Source organism: Crassostrea angulata, chromosome 8 (assembly GCF_025612915.1).
Source record: "Crassostrea angulata isolate pt1a10 chromosome 8, ASM2561291v2, whole genome shotgun sequence".
Taxonomy (NCBI): Eukaryota; Metazoa; Mollusca; class Bivalvia; order Ostreida; family Ostreidae; genus Magallana; species Magallana angulata.
In genome coordinates, this window is record NC_069118.1 from 14,204,767 (window position 1) to 14,232,130 (window position 27,364).

Below are 27,364 nucleotides of genomic sequence, written 5' to 3' on the forward strand. Positions count from 1 at the left end.
CTCTCAGATTAGGGATGTATTCTGATTAGGTAAGGTGTGAATGCCTGCAGGGCTTCATTTACCCGTGTGTACGTGTCGTGAAATCCTCCGCTAATCCGTATACACTGAAAGAGATTTAAAAACAAAGGGACTAAATAGTGTGTTCAAATTATTGTAAAAATACTAATGTTTTTATTTTTTTTACTCAGATTCGTAAACAATTTGTCAAAATCTAATCCGCTATCAAAATTTAATATATCACAAAATAATTCAGTGATACGGCTATACTGTGATGTACCATACGCTAATGGCCGACTGGTTTATATATTAAACAAAGACATATTTTAGATACATGTAAATGCACATTAGCAAAAAGAATGATAACTCTGAGATAAATTGCATTAATTGACTATGGGTAGGACCTTTTCTTATAGGGGAAAGCCGGACCTTAAATGTTAACTTTAAAGGTCCTACCGGACCATTTTACGGACCGGACCTTAAATTATACGACACCGGACCTTAAATTATACGACACCGGTCACACCCTACTTGTGCTCTTTGTCGTAATCGGGGAAAAATCGGAGAAGTCCGTAAACAATTAGGTGATTAGTTATGGTCTAACAATTAGTATGAAAAACGTCAGTCAGCATGCGATCCAGTGGAAGATTGTATTTGCTAACAAGGTCGTTGTATCGAGAACTTACGAAAAGATGACTTCGAGCGAGACTGTTGATAGTCCTGTCTTATCAAGTTGATTGTCAGTAGCTTGCTTTGTCTTAGAAACTGTTCATACGAAGAGCATGCCCTTGCGTATTGAATCAACTGAGAAACAAAAACACCATATGCAGGTGATGAAGGTATATTGCTACATAAGTAAGGTAAGTTGACTATAGCAAAATTGAAGTCATCGCGTTTATCATAAAGTTTTGTTGTTAGGTTACCATCACTGTCCACGTCCAGTAAAATATCCAAATATAAAACAGATGTCGCAGACTCTGTCGTATCTTTTATTTCAAGTTCACTGGGATATATCGAGTCGACGTAAGTATATGAAAATATCAATTGTTAATTGATACTAGTAATACGTCGTCGATATACCTGAATGTTGCGTTGAAGGCCACAACGAGTGATCAATTTTATTCACTTACAAGTTTTTGAATAAATTTTGCTTCATAAGAATACAAAAATAGAAGTGCAAACAATGGGGCACAATTGGTACCCATGGGAATTCCAACAGATTGTTGGAAGTCTTGATTTCCAAAAACTACATAGATGTTGTCTATCAGAAACTCAAGCATCTTCTCTAGCCCCCACAGGAATCAACATCCGAATTTATACTTTAATGGAAATCTAATACAAGTAGTGTCTACGGATAAACATCTTAAATTAAACTTCTCAAACAACGAACAGTGGGCATTGCACATAGATGATATACTAGTAGTTAGAAAAGCCTCCTCACGTCTACAAATCTTAAGAAAACACAAGTATGAGCGTAACCGTAAATCATTAGAAACTCCTTATTTTTCGTACATTCGACCAATTCTTGAGTATGCCGACGTCAGCTGGGATAATACTACAGCTGAACTAGCACAAAAGGTAGAACCCATTAATATTGAAGCAGCCAGAATCATCACAGGAGCAACTAAGTTAAGCAGAATCCAAGATCTTTACAAAGAAACGGGATGGGAAACCCTTCAAAGTAGGCGTCGCAACCATAAGATTTTGCAGCATCACAAAAAAGTTCACGGTCTTGCACCACCTTACCTCACCAGCCTAATCCCCCCGAGAGGTAGCGATACTCACAATTATCCTACAAGAAATACAGAACATATCACTCAGGTCAAATGCAACACAATGTACTACCAAAACTCATGCCTTTCATCTACAACCAAACTCTGGAATAATCTCTTTTCTGCGACGAAACAAAATCCTTCCCTATCAAACAAGCGCAAACTGCAGACCAAAAATATAATTCCCAACTACTATTATTTCGGTCATCGTAGAGATCAGATTCTTCATACCTGGCTTAGACTTAAATGCAGCACTTTAAAACATCACCTTTTCTGTCGCAATATAGTTTATAATCCACTCTGCACACCCGAAACTAACGAACACTATCTTCTTGAATGCCCCCTATATACCAATGCAAGAATGTGGCACTTGGATACTATACCTTTCCATGCCGACGTCAACATATTATGATATGGGGATACAAATCTTTCTTCAGCAAATAATGAAACAATTTTCAAAGCAGTTCACAAATTTATTTCGGACATCAAAACGTTTTCAAAAATAAACATTTCTCACACATCCTACATCATTTCTGTTATCTTACTCACCCTACAACTTATTTTTCCCCATAACGTATTTTTTTCATACACATTGTTTGTTTAATTTAGACGTAAATTTTTCATAAACGTGATTACAAAGACATTCCAACCTGGGCACTTCAATGATTTATAATTTGTAAATTATATTTAAGGAAACGGATTAATATAAGTGTTTACATGTTTCCGAATCCTTGCCTAATTATGTATCATTGTATATGTTGTACGTTGTATTCATAATAAACTATGGTTTACACTAACCACCTTTCCGGGGAGTACCCCGCTCGCGGGAAACCTGGGTAACCGGGATCCAGGTCTTCGGGGACCCGAAGTCTCAAGAGGCAAGTTCTTTTGAGATCGAACCAAGTCTTCGATCGCGAAGACGGGGAAATGTCTATACTGAGACACCTAATTGTGCGATATGAAGCAGATTACTACTGTCCTTCTTGATATAAAATATTTAACAAAATGAAATATACAACATGACTATTTTGAAAAGTCGTGATGTATATTTTATTTTTTAAGATACAATATTAATACATGTACGATGCTGTAATGAAATATTTACATTTTCAACTGTCTTTGTCACTGATAACATTACGAATCGATTTTGTACTATACATTCAAATAAATTCAATTGACTTATTGTTGGGGCGCTAGCGGGGTTTTCAATTATTACTCGTACAATTGCTGAAAATTGTATAATAAGGATCATTCTTTGAATATTATGAGGTGATAATTTCGGTCGTGGAGTAATAAAATCTGTTATAAAGCCATTCGGGCTTTATTGGCTTTGATCACGCCCCGACCAAAGTTATAACTATAGTTCATAATACTCAAAGAATGGTTCCTTTTTTCCTTAAATACTTATTACCATGTACCAAATTATTCCCAATCCAAATATCAATACCAAAATCAATAGTAAACCAAACTAGATGCTGTAATAAGACAGTAATACCCACAGCAAGTGTTTGCCCCTAAATAACGCTCCATTGTACCCGTTTTAATCAAAGAGATGGCAATACGCAATTTCCGGTAGGCCTACTTTTTTTAAAAAATTGATAATTTTTATACAGGATGAGATCCCATCCCATATATAATACACATGAGCGACCCTTTAAGTGCGATTTAGAGTTGAGCTGTTTGCATGTGAATATCTTATAAAGTGTTGTCACCGTGTGAGAAACACTTATTTAGAGTGACATATTGTTTCTTTAATTTAGTGCTAATTAGTTCTTATTAGACCTTCACCGCCGAACATTAAGATGTCACCTGTTATTGAACTAATTATATATCTTGAGTAATCCTTTAAATTAATTATTGTATGTGTCAAGAGTAACTCTATTTATTTACACCTGTATGTATGTTTTACCTATAAATTAGTGGTTATCCACAATGATCGTCAGCTGGAGTGAATGTTGAGAAAACTAAAATTATTATTTTTGGCAAAGGTAGACAAACCTCAAATGTATCATTTTTATACAATGGTAACGAAATAGAAATCGTTAAGGAATTTAAATATTTAGGAGTTATCTTTTCAAGAACAGGCTCTTTCTACAGTACTAGGAAATATGTAGTGACTAGAGCTACCAGAGCTATGTACGCAATAATTAAAAAGTCAAGAGAATTAAATCTATCGATTGATTGTCAACTTGATATGTTCGACAAAATGGTTGTTCCAATTTTACTGTATGGTTCTGAATTGTGGGGTTTTGAAAATTTATGTATCATTGAAAAATTGCATCTTAAATTTTGTAAACTTATACTTAGTCTTAAGACGTCCACACCAAATTTTATGATCTACGGTGAACTTGCTAGATATCCATTGTGTGTGAAAGCAAAAATTAGAATGTTGAATTTTTGGATAAGATTGTTGAAAGGTAAAGAATCAAAATTGTCATATATATTGTATAGTTTTTTACATAGCCTAACACAAATCAATAATTATAATTTCAAATGGGTTGAATGTATACAGAATATTTTACATGAATGTGGTCTAAGCTATGTCTGGTTGACGCATAATGTAGAAAATGAAAAATGGATTTTAAATGTTGCTAAGCAAACTTTGATTGACCAATTTCAACAAAAATGGGTCTCTGATTGTAACGCATCTAGTAAAGGATTGATCTATAACTTGTTTACCAATAACACTTTTGTACCTAGATATTACATAAACCCTGGTGCTTATATGAATAACATTACTACATTAGTTAGATTTAGAACAAGCAACCATAAACTGCCAATTGAGACAGGCAGATGGAACAATGTACCTAGAAATCAACGATTTTGTAATTTATGTAAAAATAACATTGGCGACGAATATCACTATATCATGATATGTCCAGAATTGAAAGAATATAGAAAAGCTTATTTACCATCAATGTATTTTAGACGACCAAATGCTTTCAAATTTTTTGAATTATTTTCATGTAAAAAATTAGCTGTTATTAATAACTTATGTAAATTCATCAATATCATTAATAAGAGAGTCAACTCTCCAGGTTGATGTGTACAGTATACACTCTTGCTTTTTGTTTAATATTGTATGTATTGTATATTTTCTCTATGTTGTTTTATACAATATGAGAATAAATAAAATGAATAAAAAAATAAATGGAGACTGGACCTTGTATTGTCCATGCCGGCTGCATAGATCGTGTAGAAACGACAAGTTTGGATCGTTAATAAATTATTATTTGATACACCGACTTGTGTATTTCTACCGGTCATAGTATTACCAAAAAAAAAATAAAATAAGATATGCTCCCCTCCCCACCATGAATCGTTTGAGTTGGATTTGCTTATATATACGATATATATAGCTTTAAAGGGGCATGGTCACGATTTTGGTCAAAAATTATTTGTTTGATTTTAATGCTTTACAATGCTTCAGTAAGGCATATTCAATAGGCAACCACAATTTGAGTGTCATTTCATGAGTTATAAACAAGTTACAGAGCTTACAATTCCTCGCTTTGTAAACAAAGCTTAAATTTGTTTACATTTTGAATGTTGAAGTTAAAATTCAAGTTTTAGACCTAAAATTAATGTATTAGTCGTAAGGAAGTGTCTATTTATGCTTAAAACGAATGATAAGATAGACAAACCAACTTGAAAAAGATTTTTTACCGGTATATCCGACCTATGTAAACAAAAGAGGGCACGAGCCTTGTTTACATAACGAAGAAATGTGAGCCCTGTAATCTTGCTTAAAACTCAACGACTGGCACCAAAACTTCATTTGATCATTAAAAAATCCATTCCTAAAGCATTGCAAATAATAATCAAAGTACTGAAGTACTGAAAGCCGGGCTCTTTGTCGCGTCTTTGTGCATATTGTGTTGTAAAGACTGAAAATCTCTCTTTCTCTCTCTCTCTCGCTTTCCCTCTCTCATACTTTTAATGTCGGCAAAGCGTCAGAGAGCGACTAAATTTTGTAAGCGGCTATAAACAAAAATATGTATGTCTAATAGAAAAAAGTTCAACAGTTGCTGCCTTGAATTTTGCAACAAGCGTTTTATATTCAATCCCCATTTCTTCAACGCGCAGCAAAGTAGTTCATGGAAATTCATGCGCATTGTATGTGTCCAATATGCATAGTCATGTTTTTAAAACACGTTATTAATAAGAAAACTAAAAAAGATAGACAATTCTCTCGAAATTAAAAAAAGAAACAAAATGCCAATACTTTTGCCAAAACGTGGCTCTTTGTGTAACTATTTGGTATAGCGGAAGCTTTTACTTTGACGCTGTTTTTGGTTTTTTGTTTACTTTTGAAGTTGTGCTATTTATAGTAACATTGGCGATTTGCCTGCCAAAAGCCAGGACTCTGCTTTCAGCAGAGACCGGCTATAAACTGAAAATTAAATATTTGACCAAAATCGTGACCATGACCAAAATCGTGACCATGCCCCTTTAAACTGCAATTAAGATTAGATTAGAAAATTAGATTTACTTGATCCTTTTTTCTGAATTCGCAAACCATTTGAACATTCCCTGTTCCTAATATCATTTATACTCAATCGTATTACAGTTATCTTTATCAACCAGCGCACCTTTCAAATTCTTATCTAATCTATTAAAATGCACGCCCTAAAATGGTGAAGTTATTGACAAAATTTGATGGCTTAGTTCTACTGAATGAACCGGACTGCATAGTTATAGATCGGTGTGCCATAAGGATATTGTTTACCCGTGTGTGAATTAGGATAATTCCCAGTCACGCTATTGATTGGCCGATATCATTATATGTCGGTACACCATCCAGTCATTTTAAAGACCAGTGGGTTAGAATGCTGAGGAACGAGGGCAACAGTACATGTAGTAACCAACAGGACATATTTACTTATATACTCAGGTATGGTTTTTAACTTAACCATTATCTGCAACAATTTAACTGACTAGAAATCGGCTCACGCACGTCCATTATGAAATCGATCGAAACAGGAAACCTTCTCGAGTTTTTGTGAGTGGGATGCTTAAACAAACAAATCAAGTGCCCTTGTGTTTGTGTTTTAGTTTAAAAAAAATACGTATATGAAGAGTTAACATATCTTTAAAAAAATACGACGAACACTAATTTGTATGCATTCGGAATCCCGGCTGCTTGGGTTGCCAACGATGTTACTGATGTATCGACCAAGGTACACATGTATGCCGAGTTCCATTGTATAATTTGTTATGGACATTGGTTGTGAAATATGAGCTTTAAATTTTGAATTTTTTCAGTTCTAATTCTCGTAAAGCATTGAAATAGACTAGTATACAAATCCCATACACCATCTCTCTCTCTCTCTCTCTCTCTCTCTCTCTCTCTCTCTCTGAGTACGTGTGTGAGTGTGTTACAGTTAATGTACATGTAAGATATAAAAGGAAACTCATCTATAATTTGGATAAAGGGGGACCACAAGTGTGTGTGTGTGGGGGGGGGGGGGGGGGGGGGGGGGAGGTTACATTATCCAAATTTACATTTGCCTATATTATAGTAAAAGAATCCCGATAATAGAATATATTAAACATTAATCTGGGGTTTGGTATGAACTTTTTTTTTTATTGTAATATGATTGCAATGGGATCGGGCACAAGTTCTAAAACTTATATGTAGCCTTCTTCCTATACAATAATTTACATACAAAATTTTCACATGCAAATAAAATGTCATTTATGTGTATATAATGATTCAAAATGATCTAAAATAAAGTTTCCGATAGCACATGGTGCAAATCTAAACACGCAATCTTTTGGGTTTTTAAAAAAATAAAAATGTAAACTAAGGAAAACGAGTGATCTGACATTCACAGTATTACTAAGTTTGTCGACTCCCCAGAGCAAAATATTTGTATCAACAATATTTAAAATCGCCAATGCTCCAAAAAATTTAAATATTCACATCTACCGAGTACGATTTCCTCTGTTTATTTCGAAAATTATAATTAATTCATAGCTCTATAAAAACAGCCAAACATTGCATAATGAAAACCTAAATCGCTAACAAGGGTTATATATTTTTTTTTCTGTAATAGTGCCACCTTCATATTCCGCATGAATCACCAAAGAGAGCAGTTTTATGTTTCAAATACTCGTCTTTGGTTCCAACATATTCATTTAATGAGAAAAAATAGTGATATGCGTCTTCAACCTTTCCCCATGTCCATTGATCTGTGAAAGAATATTAATTATTAGATAGTTTGAAGTTTCTGCAAGCTTTAAACATCATGCGTGTACTAAAACCTCAGTTTTTAAAACTTCTCCCTTGAGAATTTACTAGGCTTGATATTTAAATAGATGTTTTTACCAAGAATAATATTAATTTTCTCATCTTCATTTTGTGATTGTAATACATATCTACATTGCTATAAACACCGCCATGTCCATTGCTATATACGTACACCCCCAAACTGATTTGAGGTTGTGATTTAAAAAAAAATGTCTACATATTATGTTTGTACACAAATGATACAATACAATGGTTCAAGGGGGATTCAATCCATTGTTTAATTAATGACACCATGATGTAAATTTTGCAGCTCGAACATACTTCTAATTATTCATTGCAATTAATAAATTTGGAGATTCATAAAGTAGAAAGAATATCGATCGAGCTGCAGAATTGAAGCGGGACAAACACATAGATATCCTGAACCGCGACAAGCGAATGAGGATTTTTCCAAAGTAGCATACATAAAATTTGAAGGACTATCCCGAGACTCGGTACAGGTGTCAATCTGAACTTAAATTAGCCATGCCAGAGAGAGAGAGAGAGAGAGAGAGAGAGAGAGAGAGAGAGAGAGAGAGGCGTCATGGGGTCAAGTGGACATCCTTGCAGAGGTTAGCGATATGGCCCATTGGCCACGGGTTTGGTCTATTTCCACAGTCAATATTGACACATGATCACAGTTTAAATATCCCTGTGTATAGAGCCAACGTTACTTTGCTTTTTAAAGCTTAACTGAACCATCCGTGACAAATTGGGACAAAAGTTCGTTTATACTGGACGTAAGATTGTAGCTCCTGTGGTCGAAAGGTTGAAAGGTGAGTTATTTGTATAAATCTACTTACACGTAGAGAAAAATTCCTCGACTTAAATTGATGCTTCATAATATTGTCAGATATAGAATAATTTGTATACAGTTGTATGATGCCCGTGGTCTTGGCATGTACAGAATCTAGTGTCACATAGGGTTATTTCATGAGGTCCATGATTTAGCAAGTTGACCGGTATGCTGCACTTTTTTAATATTAATCTGATGGTCTTTATGCCCCCCCCCCCCCCCCCAAGCATTTTATTTTACTATTTTCAGCGAGTGATCCACGTCTTTTTCGTTTATGAATTAGGCTGTAGATATGGCTGTAGATATATCTCAGGGAGAAGCTTGATATATTATGAAGTTACCGTCTGTCTGTTAACGATATAAACAGCCACGGATCTTTGATAGACTATAGACTATAAAAGCATGCATGACTTTCCATTACGAAATACATTGAATATATAATCAATTCAAGTGTCAGAATGGCGAAAATATATAGACATGCCGTGACAATGGAATACAAATACCGGCAGTGGAGTTGCTAACTGGGTCAGGACAATGGCGACCTAATTAAAGGCATACTTTGTAATTCGAGAACGCTTATGCCCAGCACGGTTTCTAGTACAAACACCTACATTTATATTATTTTATGAAATTATGGGGTCCTCTAAAGGGGCTGTTAAGTTCATTTTATATCGCTCAAAATCATAGAGCTACATGAACAAAAATAACACATTTAAATAAATATATGCTATCATTGTAAGGGTAAAAAAGTAGATGGGGTGAACGAACAACTTGATTAATTTATGAAATAAACATACACAGATTTATAAATGTTACCTAGCTGTATTTGAAGTCATAATTTTGTTATGTAGTAAATTTTAAAATCTTAATTTAAATTCAAAAATTTACAACATGTCAATTTCACAAAACTTTTCAGTATTAACGGTAGGTTAGTAATCTTTAGCTAAAGGTGGATAAGTAAATTGCATAATGCTTAACTTACATTCTAAAATGGAATGAAATGCATCCCCGTGCAATATTATTACAATTACATAAGTTACGGAAGCGTTCATGGACACAGGTAGAATTTTCCTTTGGACATGGATTCCTATAAGCAATAAAAATATTGTGAATTTACTAAAAATAAATGCATGTCCATAAATATTGATAAGCTTTTTTAAAATATAGCACAGGAATAATACAGTTTCAGTCATTGTTTTTAAAATTCAAAATGCACTGTTTAATAACATGTATATAATGCTATTTAATGACTTTATCAGACATTAACCTTTCTAAATTAGAAGGGTATAGTTCAATTTACGGTTTATAATATATGCTCATCTGTTGCTTAGTAATGAACTATTTTCAAATACCCAAACTGCATTTAGCGAAAGAGTGCCGTGTAAATACCTGCAGACCTTGCTATAGATTGCATGGTTAGCCAAGGTAACACTCTGTTCCAATGACTAGACACTAAGTATCCTAGCCAATTGAAGGCATAACTGATTCAAGTTTTTTCTGTTCCTTGCAAACACATCTTGCACACCCTGCATACAGGGTTCATTTATAATCAATATTTAGCACTAAATGGCCTAGTTTATTCATACATGCATGGAAGCGACATACAACTTTATATTTGATTTCTGAAATTAAATGCCATATGAATTGATGACGCACTAACCAATCGGTAGATTTTGGCCATGCTCAGTATTTCGTTTATATAAAAACGAGATTCTGTTACCTACGGGTTTTTTTTTACCATCAAATTATGAATTTATTAGGTTATGTGTGAAGATCGTTTAATAAAGTTTTAAACATCAATCCTGAAAATCGTTTATCCTTTCCTATCCTTATCTTTTAAAATTGTGTCGTTTCTGTCATATCGTGTTTGACTCATATAATGAAGCTGCATTCTGTACGTTTTCGCCCCTATTTGTAAATATCGTACATGTACATTGAACTCTTGTACAGTGCTGTTCAATGGTTTTATTCAATAATCAATAACTTAACACTAAAAGCGTGGTAACGTCTTTCATGGCATGTGCTAGCGACATTTTTACTCTCCACATTTTTTTTTAAACCTCCTTTCTCTTCCTCTGTACTTCTCCCGTTTTGCCGCCTCACCAGACCAACCCCACGTCTTCTTCACCTCCTCTCTCTTCCTCTGAGCTTCTTCCGTTTGCTTCTTCACCAGACAAGATGCATGTCCTCTTATTCTTCTCTCTCTTCCGCTGTTTCCCCCCGTTTTTCTCATCACAAGAGTCTGTCAATATGCCTAACTGCAAGTTTTATTCGGAAGTAATTTTTTTAAATCTTAAATTTGTAAGACGTTACAATGATAACAAAATACGAGTACATTTAGATCTAAGTGGCTGTTTCTGTGGGTTGTTTTTTTTACCCAACCCTCGCCATTTTCTTGGAAAGGGAAAATTCAAATTCGTCGAATATAAAACACAAAACTTAACAAATCAGGGTAGATCTATTATTTATTTTTAAACCTATTCATCAATTTACTTATTTATTTATTATTTTATTTTTTTTAACTTTTTAAAAAGTTGATATGAATGCAAAGTGGCCTCAAATATAGGTAGTATTCACCTTGTTCTTCATGTTCAGTGGTCCGTTTCTAGTAACTAAGCCATCCATTCACCTAAACCAGAAAAAGATATTCTATTACATTAATTGACTATGTAACTTATGCACCAGTGATCTTGTTCTGCATTGAGTCATTCATTCCAGCCGCACTCGGGCTTCTTTTGAAGAGATTTTATAAAAAAACAAAAAACCATACCAAAAACATTTCTTTGTCATTTGAATATCAAGTTTAGTTGAGTTAGATTTCCTTTATGAAATGGGGAACTTTTTTCAGAGTGATCTTTATACTTTCAACTTGAAAAAAAAACAACAGAAAGGATAGTTACAGGTCTTTCAGTCACAGCTTCAAGAAATTCTCTATATTTGGAAACAGGATGGGAACCATTAATAATAAGAGGAAACCATTATCTACTATTTTCCTCATTTATAATCAACTTTTTTCCTTCCTATCTAAAAGATATAACTCCTGGAATTAGAAATTCCACTTTCCACATCAATACTAGAATTTCCTCAAATTATTCTTTGCCTAGATGTAGATATGAAGTTTTTAGCTAGTCGTTTTTTTTTCCTAACACCATTCGTAAGTGGGATAGTCTGAGTACTAACACAAAGGAAGCTACCTCATTAAGTTGATTAAAAGTACAGAGCGGTTTTACAAAGCCTCCTAAATATTTCTTCTTTAATGAAAGATTATTAAACATTATTCATATAACATTAAGGCATAATTGTAAATTCTTAATTCTGATCTTCATCGATGTATTCATGTGGAATTTTAGAAGATGCGCATCACTTGTTTTTCATGTGTAAAAATATTCATTATTAAGACAGTCATTTTAAAATGTATAATCTTTTATCGTTGAACTTGTTGAATAAAATGTATGTACTTTCAATACTATGGGGTGACAAATGTTTGTCTTATGATGAAAATGTAAAAATATTGAAAGAAGTTCACAGGGTGGAAGATTTAACTAAATTATTTAAATGTATTTGCATAATTTTCTTATTGAGCTTAATTCTTATTCTAGATGTTCACAGTATTACAACATTTAAATTAAGTATTTTATTTCTATTATTGTTTTGATTTGAACATATTTATATTGTACAAAATTACAAATGGGATTGGGCACAAGTTTAAAAACTTAGACCACCCTCTCCCAATACAATACAAATAATGTATACACAGCATGTTAGGTCAACAGATCATGACAATTATATATAAATTTTTCAATGGTGAACAAACATCAACTGAATCTTTTGGTGTCTTTATATAACGACAAAGTAAAGAAAACAAATGTTTGTTTTCGCTGACACTGACTGCGTTGTCGCTACAAAGTAGGACATGAGTTTCAACAATATTTAAAGAAGATGAGGGAATAAAATGGCGCAAATGCCCATTCGGTTTAGTAGTGAAATACAATTTTAAATTTATTTTCCCCCAATTAAATCTTTTCAAATATATTGTAATAGAGCTTTGCAAAAGCAAAATTTCTAACTGTAGTCAGTTTTTGATATATTTAACAATAAATAAGAAAAAAAAAAATTTGTCGGAAAATTTGGTGGTATCGAACCCGTAATATAAAAACCCTTGATATATAAGGTTAGCTCATGCCAGGTACTCTAACCACTGAGCCATTTTAGACACAACAAAGTGCGCTTTTTAAATATTATGTGTGACTAAGGTGAAGAACTACCGGACTTGTACTATTTTTTCAAAACGTTCAGTTGTTGGGATACAAAATGATATTTTTAATGTATAGTGGGCCATCTCTCCACATTTTTGTTGATTGAAATCGGTTTGTTTTCCAATAGACCTTAATTAGACTATGAGAAAAATATGGAGCACAGACCCACTCTATGAAAGAAAATGCCTTGGAGTTCTAAAAAATGACAGTATTTGCACGTTTTGATATGTACACGCCTGTTTGAGTCAACATATTCCAAGTATTGAACATACTTATAGGTTAAAAATCAATGATTCGTTAAACATATATTGTTTTAAATGATTTTAAAAAAAACCATCAGATTTATTAATACTTTAATTTTTCAGTAGCCTGTCCGATCGCGTATGGGCATTTTACACGCCTTATCCACCCATCTTCTTTACAATATTGAAAAATTATCAAGCAGAATATTTCTGGACTCTTTATATTTGGTACAAGTGAAAAAATAATGATAAGTCTCTTCGAGCTTACCACGTGATCAGAGTGGACTATTAATAATATTACAACGAAATAGTTCACTATTTAGTACACAATTATGACGAAGTCCAGTATGAATAAAATTAAAAAATCTATAATTATTATCAATGTAAACTGTGTGGCATTGTAATATATTACGTACAACAAGGAGAGGAATATCCAAGTTTTTAGAATTTGTGTTCAATCCTTTTGACATTTAATAGTCAATACAACATGTTCAACTCAACTAAAAACAGAACAAAACCGGACGTGTCAAAAAAAAAAAGAAAAAAAGAAAGAGTTTCCTTTTGACAAATATTGTTCAAATTGTTTTCATTGTGTATTGTTATTTCGGGGAAAACATTGGCAGATGAATAAGATAATAAATTATTACCACCAAGACGGAATAGAATGTTTAGGTATGGTTTAGAAGTATCATCAAAATACACATACATTACTTTCCATAATTCTAACAATACGGATAATCACCTAAATGCCCATTGTGTAACTCATGCTAAAATTAGGGCCGCTTACAATACTGTAAGTCATTAACAGCCATGAATTAAATTCAAAGGGAAGTAACTGATAGATTTTAGGGTGCAGATTTACAAGAGATACTTTTCAAGTTTTGTTCTTCAAATCAAGTTGAAGATGAATATCACTATTTATTAATGCAATGCAAACGTATTAAGATGGCCATTTAAATGATTCGCGAAATTGCATATATAATAATTGATTTGGTTGAACAATATTATCTTCGTAGTTTTAATACCAGGCTTGTGAACCGCAGATCACGTGTCTGAATCTGCCCGGGGCTTTTGTTCATTTTTTAAAATCATGATTAAAAAACAAAACAGAATTGCATATTTTCTAGCCTATTTGACATACATAATTTCGCATCATGATGTGAGTATTTATCATAATGAAATAATTTTCTGCTGATTTGAGAAACTATCTGAAGGTGTTGGGAGCCATCTTAAAGGCGGTGTTACCATTAACATTGTTCTTCCTGCTTTTCAAGAACAACATTTCATTATTTGATTTCCTGATTGTTTTGAGCGTACTTCCTTCTCAATTAAGATGTTTCCTCTTGTTTTTCTTTTGTCCAAATAATTTGTACAGGTACAAATGTATTTCCTTTTGGCTGTTTTTTTTTTTAATTTCTTATTTTCTACAGACTTACATTTGTTAAAGTCAGCTAGCGGTTTATGATAAATATTATAGATAAAATCGTTTACATTTAGCAGTAAACCATGGTCGTTTTTGTTTAGGTTCAACATTAAACATTTGTCGATTACGCTTACATGTATTGACATAACGGGCTCTTGGCAGCTTATAAAATTCAGTCATTAAAAAGCTCTGTCATTGACAAGGCCTTTCTAACTGGACCCTGCATTAATATTCTTGGTAAATTATTGTGATTTAAACACTCCTCCCATTCAAGGAGGCTAGATGGTCAACAACCTACCCACCAGATCTACCTTCAATTTTTTTGATAGGATTTGCCAAGCTATGAACTATTATTTAGTAGAGAAAAATTTCACCGAATTTTAGCTTTGGAATTTGAGTGTTTTGCTGTATATTCATACAAAGTTCCTCTTCTGAAAGAGATCAATATACAGTCTAAAAATGGCCACAACCAGAGACCTCTTAAATATGAGCTTTTTGCTGCCTGTAGTGGGAAACTTTCTCCATTACAAAGTCGTCTTTTCATTGATTTCTTTTTTCATCATGCCTGCTATATGAACTCCCGTCTGTTTGATTCCATGTGATCATGTGCGGATCTAGAAGGGGCGGATAGGGACCCAAATTCTCCCTGGATCATTCAAATTTAATTATATTAGTAAAATTACCAATGTTAGGCCTCGGACCCCCTGGCAAACATAATTACATAAAGACCCACCCCACTTCCGATCCCAACCCCTGAAAAAAAATCATGGATCCATGCATGGCGGTAAAATGTTTGTTACAAGTGAGTGCAATGTGAATTGACGCGTAATCAGATTTCATAAATAAAGTGTTAAAATTACAAACATGAATAAAAATGATAACAGGAGTGCCCAATGCAGAATCTTTCGGATCTCACCCATTTGTATTTTGGAAACAAGCAAGCTATATATATATTATAAACAATTTAGCACTTAAGAATTCATCTGTTCACACATTATATAAGGACTTACGGGAAGTAACAATTTGAGCCTGTGCTTGTGACTGCTAGGCGTAGAATTCTCTAAAGTTAGTCAATCCCTGTGTTTGTGTGAGATAATTTATGGATGCATCTGTGTCTCTCTTCAATTAAAGGAAGTTAGCAAGATTACATTTTAATACAAACCGTAAAGTCCTTGTACGATTATAGGGCTTTCTCAACGGTATATATATTCTATTCGCATGTTAATTGTGACTTAAAACCGACCTAGACTGACAGCTTATGTGACCTTGACATTTGTCTGTACTTGCGCCGTGCTCTTGTTCAGAAGGGAGAGGACACTTAGAAAGAATGTAAGTCTCATCTGTCGTTTCTTACACGTTGAATGATGTCTGGTATACAGGTCTAAGTTCACTGTTATTAAAATTATCATCAGCCGTTCTGATACGCAGTCTGATTGAAATCAGCTGATCTGATCATACGCTACTGCTTCTAGAGGGTCGCGTATCGGAACAGCAGATTTTAATTAGATTGCCAAGTGGCCGGGTTATTTTGGCAAAGTTCAACAGTTACTTACTATAGTACTTGATAATAAGTTCTACATTGTGTTAAAAAATGCTGGTCAATGATACATCATGTGGCAATCGGATGTTTTCATTATTTAATGGCATTATGTCATTATCATAATGTATACCATTCAAAATGATAATGTGCAATTTATTTTTAATGTAAGTGTTTTCTTATGACTTAATGAGAGTACATGTTGATTATTTTCAAAAAAATCTAAATCTAAAAACGTAAATTTTCTTGAATAAAACTAAAAGATATTTTATATCATCTATAATGCATACCATTACAAATTCAGGTGGCTTGAGGCGTCGGGCCGGATATTACTGTGACCGGCTTTGAAATTTTCGAAAAAAAAAAAAAACAAAAACAAAAAAAAAACAACAACGCGAGTTTGCCGCAAGCTTTGTGTTTAAAAAAGTCGTTAATGCAAATCAAAAGTAAACCTGTGTATATTTCATTACTTTTCCACAAATACCTCAAGTTAGATATCTTGCAATCGATATATAATATATGGACTGGTTCATATAAAGCCAAGCAATCGGGGTACAATACCTAACGGTACGTTCTTTTAAACTTCTGTGATTCATGCGGTGTATGAAGGTAGCGACATTGCCAGAAATCTGTAATGATCGGTACCTTTTTAACCCGCATGAATCATAAAAGAACACATTTTTGGGGTTTATATTTAACTCTTTCTTATTACAAATTAATAAACTGACCGTAAAAAGTAAGTTGAAGTAACTATAAATAATTGTTCATGTACATCAGTACGTTAGATAAAAGAAATGGCAAAATAGACATATATATATATATATATATATATATATATATATATATATATATATATATATATATATATATATATATATAATCCAAAATGAGTGAAAGGTGATATCACACAGTATAAATAATCAAAAAAGAAAAAGAAAATGAACAGTTCCAAAGTTTCTATTCACTAGCGCTTTCTGGATTTACATCCTTCTTCAGGTGAACGTACATAAGTTATGAAATTGTTTTCCTTAGAAGTTTTCTAAGGAAAACAATTTCATAACTTATGTACGTTCACCTGAAGAAGGATGTAAATCCAGAAAGCGCTAGTGAATAGAAACTTTGGAACTGTTCATTTTCTTTTTCTTTTTTGATTATATATATATATATATATATATATATATATATATATATATATATATATATATATATATATATATATATATATATATATATATATATATATATACACACACACACATGTAGGAAATGAGTCTGACAAAATCATGATTATTTCGTGCAGTCCATGATTTTTCTTTATAGGTTGCTGAAAGTTTCGATCGATCGATAAACTGGTTAGAACTGGATCGTGTAGATTTAAGTCCTGTCAGTTTCTATAGAGCTGCATTTGAATTACAATTTATTTCAGTAAGAAACAAGGGGAATCATACTTATATATATCGTGGATGTAAATATCTACGTATGAACTATATTTATATGTTTTGCCATACTGAAATTATTTTTATTCATTTCGAAAATTTCTATCTTCGAGAGAAGACCGATTTTGCTGGTGTAACTAGGTTAAAGTCTGTGACTTTCAGAGATAACTGATATGTATGGAAAATTTATTGATAAGCCTTCTTAATTAACTAAAAGAATCGGACCAATCAGCTTGAGATTGTCCTTCATTGTCGTATTATCAATGCTTATTGCATTAAATGTATCTTTGTATACTAGTATCTCAAAACATTACAAGGAAACTGTACATAAGAGGTTAAAGTACATGTATTTATCGCTCTGTAAATAAAGGATGCAAATTATGATTTCACAATTTTAAAATGATATTTATTTTCCGCATTTCAATTTGAGAAAGATGGATCAATTAGTAGTATAATTTTTCAAAGGGGGGGGGGGGGTGTTACCCTTCTACCCCAACCCCCAAGGCTTCATTTATGCTACAGCTTGAAATTCCTGATCGTCAGAATTATGTAGAGTAATCGTGTTCAAAAACCCAGACCTGTAAACTTGTAAATCCGAATATGTAATCGTGTTAGTTTGTCACTGGGTCTGGGCATGAATGTGTGTAATTATGATCGCGTAACCTACTGAACGCGGGCATCAACACATAGAGTTGACTCTGCATTTTCTTAATCTTACTTTGTGGAATGATGCACAATTTGCAGCTTGTTTTTTTTTTGTGTGTGTGTTAGTGGCCTTCAATTTTGCACATTTTCAAACTGTAGTTTCTGCATATTTGTATCGTCATGCTCGGAAATAGCACATCTGAAATGATACATATTGACAAATGTAAAGTCTACAAGTTTTTAAAATAGACATGACCTAATATGGAAAATGTTAACTGCAGGAAAACAAAATAAACAGTGATATTCATGTAGTTTAACTGTTATAATCTGCTATTTATAAACGGTATTAATGTCTTTGGATCGATAATATAAAAAATATATATATATATTGAGGTCTGTTTGAAACTGGATCAAAAAATGTTCATGTATATGTAACAATTGGCGCCGGTGTTACGAATGCGTTATTTTCTGTAATATAGATTCCAAGGTTACTATAAGGGTTATCTTTTACTACAGAAAGATAAGTCTAATATCTATTACATGTATGACTAAAACAATTTGGCATGTGATTGTGTGATTGAATAGTGCAGTATACAATCAAGTATATTTTATGCATATATTTTTTTGTAAGTCATTTTTTTTTTCTTTTCACCCTTTTCATTATAATTTGATGTATTTTCTGAGAATTTATAACTTGTATGTATCTTCATTATCAAGGAAGAAATAAAGTATGAATGAAAAGGAATTTCGTTGGATACGTACTCTTTTCTAAATAAGAGACGCATAAAAAAAATCCGAAAGGGGTGAATATATTTTGAGCGGCATAGGGTTTAAAAACTCCATGGCTTCTGAAATAATTATAAGAAATTTTAAAGTGATTTTAAAATTCTTGAGTAAGTTAGAATTATATATACGAATCGTAAAGAAATTTGGTAATATTTTGCAGGAAAATGTATGTATATATATCGAGAATTAAAAATATCAAAATGACTTTGTTTGAAAATTGGATATTTCTGAAAATAAGGAACAGGTGGGGCAGACAAATTTGATGGTATAAACTGATAAAGTTTAAATCATAGAAATCTTATATATGTATGAAAAATATAAGCTGTATTGACAGTACTGAATTGTTCAAAACTAAGTAGCTGCTTTATAGTAACCAGTGCATGTTCAAAAGTGACCTTAAAACTGTAAAGCCCACCGGGAAATTTTAATTAACGAACTGAAAATCTACATTTTACTGAGGAAGTCGGCATTGTATCGATAATCTCTGGACCCCCAAATCATTACATTTAAAAGCCCAAAGCGCTACCGTTACCCAAAAGCAGCCGATGATGTAACTGACGGTTTTTTTTTAAAAATATCTATATAAAAACGTAGGTACATACACTGACATTAAGCAATTAAAATCAACAATATTTCAAAAAACGCCCCATTACTAACAAAAATTTTATTAAAATTAGACTTTATAATAATAAACTTTGAATCAAAATGATCAATCATTTTAAAAAGAAATTGTACACGAGAATCCTGAAGACGCTTTTTCAAATGACGCTTTATAAAGAATGTACAAGAAAAAAATTCAATGAGATTTCGTCTGCTAAACGGAACTCGAATTTTCTCGGTGAGTTGACTCTTGCCTCATTGCTTAGAAAGAACATTAACGTTTGTTGATTTTTTTGTGATTGCACAGCAACTTGTTGATTAAATAATCAATGAAATCAACGCTTGCTTTTCCGATGATTAGTTTTAGGGACTACACAACACTCAAACGTCACAGCTCTAGCTACTTGTAAAGCAAGGCACATCAGTATACAACATTCAGCAAAAAAAATAACAATAGTGTTGTTTTGTGCATGTGCTAAGCCTTAATGTATCAAACCCTGACTTCTATTTTTGCAATTTTTAATTTAATTTTTTTTTGGGGGGGGGGTGAATGGGAGGGGGCTGCCACTTCTCATGTTTAGTCTAAATCAAAAATAAAATTCTAAAAACTAATTCTTTAGATAGTCAGTTGTACTAAGTGATAACTCAGCTCAGTAATTTAATTAACCGGCCGACCCTATGCATTTTTTTTGGGGGGGGGGGGGGGGGGCTCTTGTCCCATCCCTGTGTAACGATAAAGAGTTTTTAGTGATATTTTCTTCATTCATAATCATACACACAGTCCTACCCAGGCTTACAAACCAACACGATTACATAATTATTCAGATTTACATGTTCACGTGTTTGGACTTTTAAACACTATTAACCTCCATACAGCATATACAAGCATGCGCGGATCCAGAAAATTTTTCCAGGGGGGGTCCGAAGGATAATTGTGTTTGCCAGGGGGGGGGGGGGGGGTCCGAGGCATATTTTCGCGATAATTTTACTATGTAAATTTAATAAATTTTCATTTTCCAGGGGGGGTCGGGACCCCCCCGACCCCCCCTCTAGATCCGCGCATGACAAGATTGAGACAATGAGTTAGTTTCTGAAATGTTTTTGTATATTTTAGAACAAAAATTTATCGAATGCAGCAATGTCGCTACAGAAGTGACATTCAGCTAGAGCCTAGCAAACAATTAATGCTTATGTGAAGGTGGAATGGACTTAATTTTGGATGGAATTTTATTGTCCCGTAATGCTCATACCTTCGATGTGTTTCCCCAAGCACTGCAAAATACTGTTACAGTGCCTTTTAGATATTGAATTTTATTTACATTTCAAAACTGATATTTGCAAATATTGATGTACATTTGGTTTTTAAATAAAAACCAGTACTGTGACAATACTTAGAATTTCGTAATTGATACTAATTGTATGATTCGTTAGAAATTAGCATCTTGTGAAACGTTCCGTTAAATAATATCTGGGGTTTTATCAATATTTGTTGGCTACCAATTTTCGTGAATTTCGTTGTTGAGTTGATCCACAATTTCCAATACCATATTCTATTGATAGGATCACTAACCACGAATTTACGCATCCTTGATTGAAAGTGTGATTTTTACAAAATCTACGAAAATTGATGGCTTCAGATATTGATGAAACCACAGAAGATTATACTTGTTGAGATAAATTGTTGGACCATCCGTGAGGCCTCTGGGTCTTGTGAGGTTGTTAGAATTAGCTTACGATTATTTTTTATTTTACATTTCAATATTCATTGTAGATGAATCCATCCATATGTGCCTACCTGGCCAGGCTGAGGAGAAAAGTACGTTATTTCCAAAATCGATCATTAACATACGCAACATTATTAAAAGTGACCGTTTTATTTCTACTGTCAACTTTGTATATTCTGCAAAATTCCGTAAAAACAACAACCAAAGACACTACACTAGCGTGGTCAAACACCGCCATTAAGAAAGCTTTACACCAAAAGGAGCCCACCAAGGCAGTCACCTTGAAACCATGTGAAGACGGCGGACTATCGGTGACTTTGTTGATTATGGTTAACAGTGAATGTACTAATTTCAAACATCGGGCAGCGATTCGTGAATCCTGGGGCTCTGTGTCTGTGAGCGATAAGAGTGTTCGAGTAATATTTGTGTTGGGTATACCACGTGATCAAGCTGTTCAGGAGAGCATAAATCTAGAGCAAGTCATCTACAACGATATTCTAATTGCAAATGTAACAGAAGCCTACGATAAATTGACGTACAAATCCATTGCAATATTGAAATGGGCTCACACGTTTTGCAGTAAAGTGAAATACCTTATTAAAGTAGACGATGATATATTTTTCAACGTTCGTAGACTCCTGTTGGATCTAGAGAACAACAAACCCGTCAATTCTATTATAGGATGCGAGGAAAGTAAAAATGCTCCCGTTAGGTTCTTTTTGTTCAAATGGCACGTGACACGTGAACAATACAGCGCTGATACCTACCCCGTGTATATAACAGGACCAGCGTACCTCATCACGGGGGACATCATATCCAAACTGTACCGGGCGACATTCGATGTGCCGTACTTCTTTATTGAGGATATTTTTATAACAGGACTGGCCAGAGAGAAGATAGGAGCGCGCGAAATTGGTCATAAGGAGTTTTCTTGTAGTTACCGGGACAGAAGCCCGTGTGGGGTCAGTTTTAGAGATTACATGGTGGGCCATCATTATTATCCGGACGAAATGGTCAGAATGTGGTCTGAATTAAATGACCCAAATGCCAAATGTCGATTTCGGGATAATTACTTGATCGCTACAATTCTTGATTTCTTTCACGGATGATCATCCGCATTGCTCATATACGCAATATTCTCTAACTGCTTGAAGCCCTATCACGGGTGATCGTTCATTTGTTTAGATACGCAATACGTGTATTATCGAACTGTTCAAAATGTTACGGAGTAATAAGTAATTCTTAGCTAATTTATTGGAATTACCTGCTTTTAAGGGCTTTTAAATATCAAAGGCTTTTAAAACCATTTTTAAAGAAAAAAATTTAATGTGTATATAGCTCTATATACGTTTTCATTTTTAAAATATTGCACATTAGTTGTAGAATCTAATTTTTTTTGGAAGAATATCTATATTTTAAGAAAAAAAGTCTTGCACGTGTGTCTGTCAGAGAGAGAGAGAGAGAGAGAGAGAGAGAGAGAGAGAGAGAGAGAGAGAAGAGAGAGAGAGTATAAAAACTATTTGTACCTTTTTATTGATTTTTTAATTAAAGGATAACACGGGTTGTCTCTATATATATGTGTTTTGTTTTTATGTTTTTGTTCAATTTTTCACACTCATTTATTTTTTTTTTTGTTTTGTTTACAATCGTTTTACTTTTTCTTATGGGATTTGAAAAAAAAAATAAGGAAAACAATATTAGGCCACGCGATAACCTATGATATTAGTGATGAACGTCTCACGTTCGGAGCCATTCACTTTAAATCGATCAATGGGATACTATCCGACTTTTAATATCAACTCAGTTGACCACATTTTTCTAACTGTTGTCTCATATTATGGGGTCATGTGCACAAATATTTTAAAATCATGGTATTTCGATATTTTAACAGTAAAGCTAAGAAAAGTCTTACAAAGAATAACTGCACTCAGCGCCGGGTTTTGGGCCTTTTTCGGTCGCTTCTGTTGCTTTTATTTCTTAACCTAACATCTCTGTTGTAAGATTTATTAAAGAGTCTAGTCAATTTCCAACACGAATTATGATTTTAGACTGATACAATAAGCTCATTCTATGTTTTTCTCTTATAAATACAACGTTTGACAAAAGGAGAATTTTCGCTTATCTGCCCTTGATCAAACATATATGCATGAGAGGTGGAGCTTCCATTATCAGAATAATACTAAAGTTAGACTAGCATAAATAACAATGCCATGTATAAAATTTTATGTGATCACTCTTTCACCATATAACCCTATCGATTCTATATAATGGTACAAGTATACTATTGTGGTTTCAACAATTAAACCACGCGCCCATGTAAGCATACAGAGGACGTGTTCGAAAACATTTTCCTAGTTAGCACAAAACGTGCTACCTTACACGTCACTTGATAGAATTTTGCATTCACTTAGTTACCTGAGGTGAGAAATCACGTGGTAAATTATAATATTCAACATGCATCAACCCTTGCGGTTACAACAGAGAAAAAAAAGTAAGAAGAAGCATTTTTTTTTCATTTAAACCGTGAGCACATGTTCGTCTATTAATCTCCCTTTGACAAAACTTTGATAAAGCAAATATACAACTACTGTTAAACGGAGAACAAAAGGCAAACATGCGCAGACTATGTATGAAGTCAGTATGAAAGTGGGCGTCCTCATTATCGTATGGAGATTCAAGAAATAGTGATGCCTATGAATACAAATTTGTACTTGGTAACAACATACTTTTATTTAACGCAATTAAGTAGAGTTGCAGTTAATATGTTGATATCACATGTTCTTAAGCAGCTGTTAAGTGCAGTAATCTTTTCCTAAAACCGTCGTCCCCATGTAGAGACAAAGAGGTGCTATGATACCCGTCTATACGAGGCACTGTGTTGTTTTTTTAAGGAATAAGGCAATCATTCTCCGAGTATTACCGGTATGAGGTGGTAATTTTGGTCGGGCGTGGTCAAATCCAATTAAGTTCGAATGGCTTTATGGTAGATTTATCTTTCATTTCATTCTTTATTTCTGTAAGCTTGCAGCTTATCAGAGCATACAAATTACAACTAAAAAGCACAGTGAAGTACAGAAGTGGGTGTTTTACAGGCGATCCTTGTACATACATAAATAGGAAATATGACAAGTAAAGGGAAACATGCAATCAAAAGAACAACAACAAAAGTTAATTACAGATATTGGTTATTTATTTCATACAAAAGTAAATATGTTTGCCGATGTTACATATATCTTTAAAATTTTGTTTAAACACCGATAGTTTCTCGTAGAAATACTTTTAAATATATTTTTTAGGGTATTCAATAAATACTGGACACATGGACACATTAATATGAATGGATTTCGTCTCCAAAAAACTGGTTTTACACAAAAAGCAGTTCATTTGGGCCCTGTGTGTAATATTGTACCTTCTGTATATTATTTGCAGTGGGTTATTCATGAAAAGATGTTAAGACCACATTTAGTTTGAAAAATTGTGTCTTGAACCGTTGCGCAAAAAAAAAAACCGAAAAAAAGGAGGAAACATCTCATACACGCACAAAAACTACCATCCATTCTGTCAGAAAAAAGAACTGTTGAAGTGCCGTTGAAGTTTCGAATTATAAATAAACGTCTAGATTCTATATTTGACGATAAGTACCAATGATTCTATGAAATAGACAATAAACACGAGGCACGATTTTTACTGCGAAACTGAAAGGGTAAAATAAAATGGTCTAAATTTAAATGACAACATTTGCAGGGGTGTTATTGGACAATTCCAGGTAAGTTCGTCCCCATGATCGACCACTTCCTGGAGACTTTTCCTATCGTTAGGATGTGCTCATCAGATGGAGAGATCTTTGTAAAACACAAAACAACTTGTTTAAAATTGCTAAACAGACATACTTGTAATTAATAAAGTTGGCATTCTTCGTGTTATTTTGGATATAGAAAGAGAAAATATCAGAAAACAACAAAATTTTGACCTCAGAATAAAGTGGACATTTCTTTCTGAATTTTTCCGATCGGTCGTATAAAAGAACTAACTACGCATTACAGCAGAAAGTAAGCAAGTTTACTAGTATATACAGTGAAAACGAAGAAAACATTAAATTATCTTGTGAGGGAGATCTAAAGAAAGCAAAATCTACCTGTGATTCAACTGTGAATATGTTTACGTAGTGCAAGTGAAATTAAAACAAGAGGCCAATTGGCCTTAACGGTCACCTGAGTAGCATATATCCCATACACAAACTTGTCATGGAGTCTCATATATGCATCTAATTAATTAGGTTTCATACTGGAGTAGAAAAATTATAAATTTGTAATGACGACCACATTTCAAAAAGAACTGTGAAACCTATAATTTTGGTGAAAAACTAAAAGATCTGGTCTACAAAATCATGAATTCAGTTTTCCTTTCAGGTGTGTGGGAGTAAAGAAGATAATTTTTTAACGTTATATGCATTAACATCTATACATCCATTTTGGCCCTGCCCTAGAGTCTAAACCCATACCCCAGGGGACATGAAAATTAAAATTTCAGTAGAGGACTTCCTGGTAAACATAATTATAAGTTAGTTTTTTTTTTTACAGATGTGTGAGAATAGGGAAGAAGATTTATTGCCCCCCCCCCCCAATGTCTTGAACCCCTGACCCAGGGGCCATGAATTTCACAATTTAGGTAAAGGAGATTGTGGATATTATAACCATGTATTCAGTTTTTTGCCCACATGTGTGGGAGTAGAGAAGAAGATTTTTTAAGATTTAATACATTTTTACTATTTGGCCATATTGGCCCCACCCTAGAGCCTGAACCCCTGACCAAGGGGTAATGAATTTCACAATTTTGATAGAGGGCCTCATGGACATCATAACCATGCATTTAGTTTTTAACAAATATATATGAGAGTAGAGAAGAAGATTTTCTAAGATTTAATACTTTTTTACTATTTGGCCATATTGGCCCCACCCTAGAGCCTGAACCCTTGACCCAGAGGTCATGATTTTCACAATTTAGGTAGAGGGCTTCATGGACATCATAATCATGCATTTAGTTTTCAAAAAATATATAATTATGGTAGTAGAGAAGATTTTCTAAGATTTAATACATTTTTACTATTTGGCCATATTGGCCCCACCCTAGACCCAGAACCCCTGACCCAGGGGCCATACATTTAACAATTTTGGTAGAGGGCCTTATGGACATCATAACCATGCAACCAGTTTTTTCCTCACATGCGTGGGGGTAGAGAAGATTTTTGAAAATTTGGCTTTTTTTGCATATTTGGCCCCGCCCGTGGCACCCCAGGGGTGGTAGAGCCATAAATTTCACAATTTAGATTCTTCTTACCATAGAGATGCTTCACACCAAAAATGGTAACGATTGGCCTGGTAGTTTTCAAGAACAAGTTAAAAATGTATAATTGTTAACGCACGACGACGGACGAAGACCAATTGCAATAGGTCACCTGAGTGACTCAGGTGACCTAATAAAATCAGGTAGTGTCTCTTTCGATTTAAAATTTGAATTGTCTGATTTCGTAATTCATGAATAACATTTGTGTCTGTGTTTTTGATGTTTATTTCAAGTTCAATGTTACCTGTAATTGCAGTCCAATAAGTTGTAAACAGGAGGCCCTTGGGCCACATCGCTCACCTGAACAACAGTACCTTGTAATATTCTCTTTCGTAGCATATACTATTTCTATTTAAAACTTTGAACCCCTTTCTGGGGCCCCAGTTTTGGTCCGGGATTTGTGGTTGGCTTTAAGAATTAGATCAAGGGTCACAGCTTCTATAATTTAGAATCTACACTATTTGAGAATGCTTTGTAGTAATCTGACAAATTGAAGCATTGTAGTTTTCGAGAAG

General features: G+C 33.7%; 1 protein-coding gene across 4 annotated transcripts; it reads left to right on the plus strand.

The window, feature by feature from the left end:
* Window positions 1-764: 764 nt before the first annotated feature.
* LOC128159917 (beta-1,3-galactosyltransferase 5-like) lies at window positions 765-23,082 on the plus strand. Of its 4 annotated transcripts, none has more exons than XM_052823140.1 (2): window positions 765-857; window positions 21,554-23,082. In XM_052823140.1, the coding sequence occupies exons 1-2, from the start codon at window positions 780-782 to the stop codon at window positions 22,613-22,615; spliced, it is 1,140 nt and encodes a 379-aa protein (XP_052679100.1). In that variant the 5' UTR covers window positions 765-779; the 3' UTR covers window positions 22,616-23,082. The 4 variants fall into 4 exon arrangements, with proteins under 4 accessions (XP_052679100.1, XP_052679102.1, XP_052679101.1 ...); XM_052823142.1 differs by lacking the exon at window positions 765-857 and adding an exon at window positions 6,398-6,663 and having other exon boundaries at window positions 21,554-23,078; XM_052823141.1 differs by lacking the exon at window positions 765-857 and adding an exon at window positions 8,679-8,837 and having other exon boundaries at window positions 21,554-23,077.
* The last annotated feature ends 4,282 nt before the right edge of the window (window positions 23,083-27,364 follow it).

Coding starts and splice junctions, on each gene's coding strand:
- LOC128159917 (XM_052823140.1), top strand. CDS start 780: ATGCCCTTGCGTATTGAATCAACTGAGAAACAAAAACACCATATGCAG. Junction 858..21,553: donor TATATTGCTACATAAGTAAG/GTAAGTTGACTA, acceptor TATTCATTGTAG/ATGAATCCATCCATATGTGC.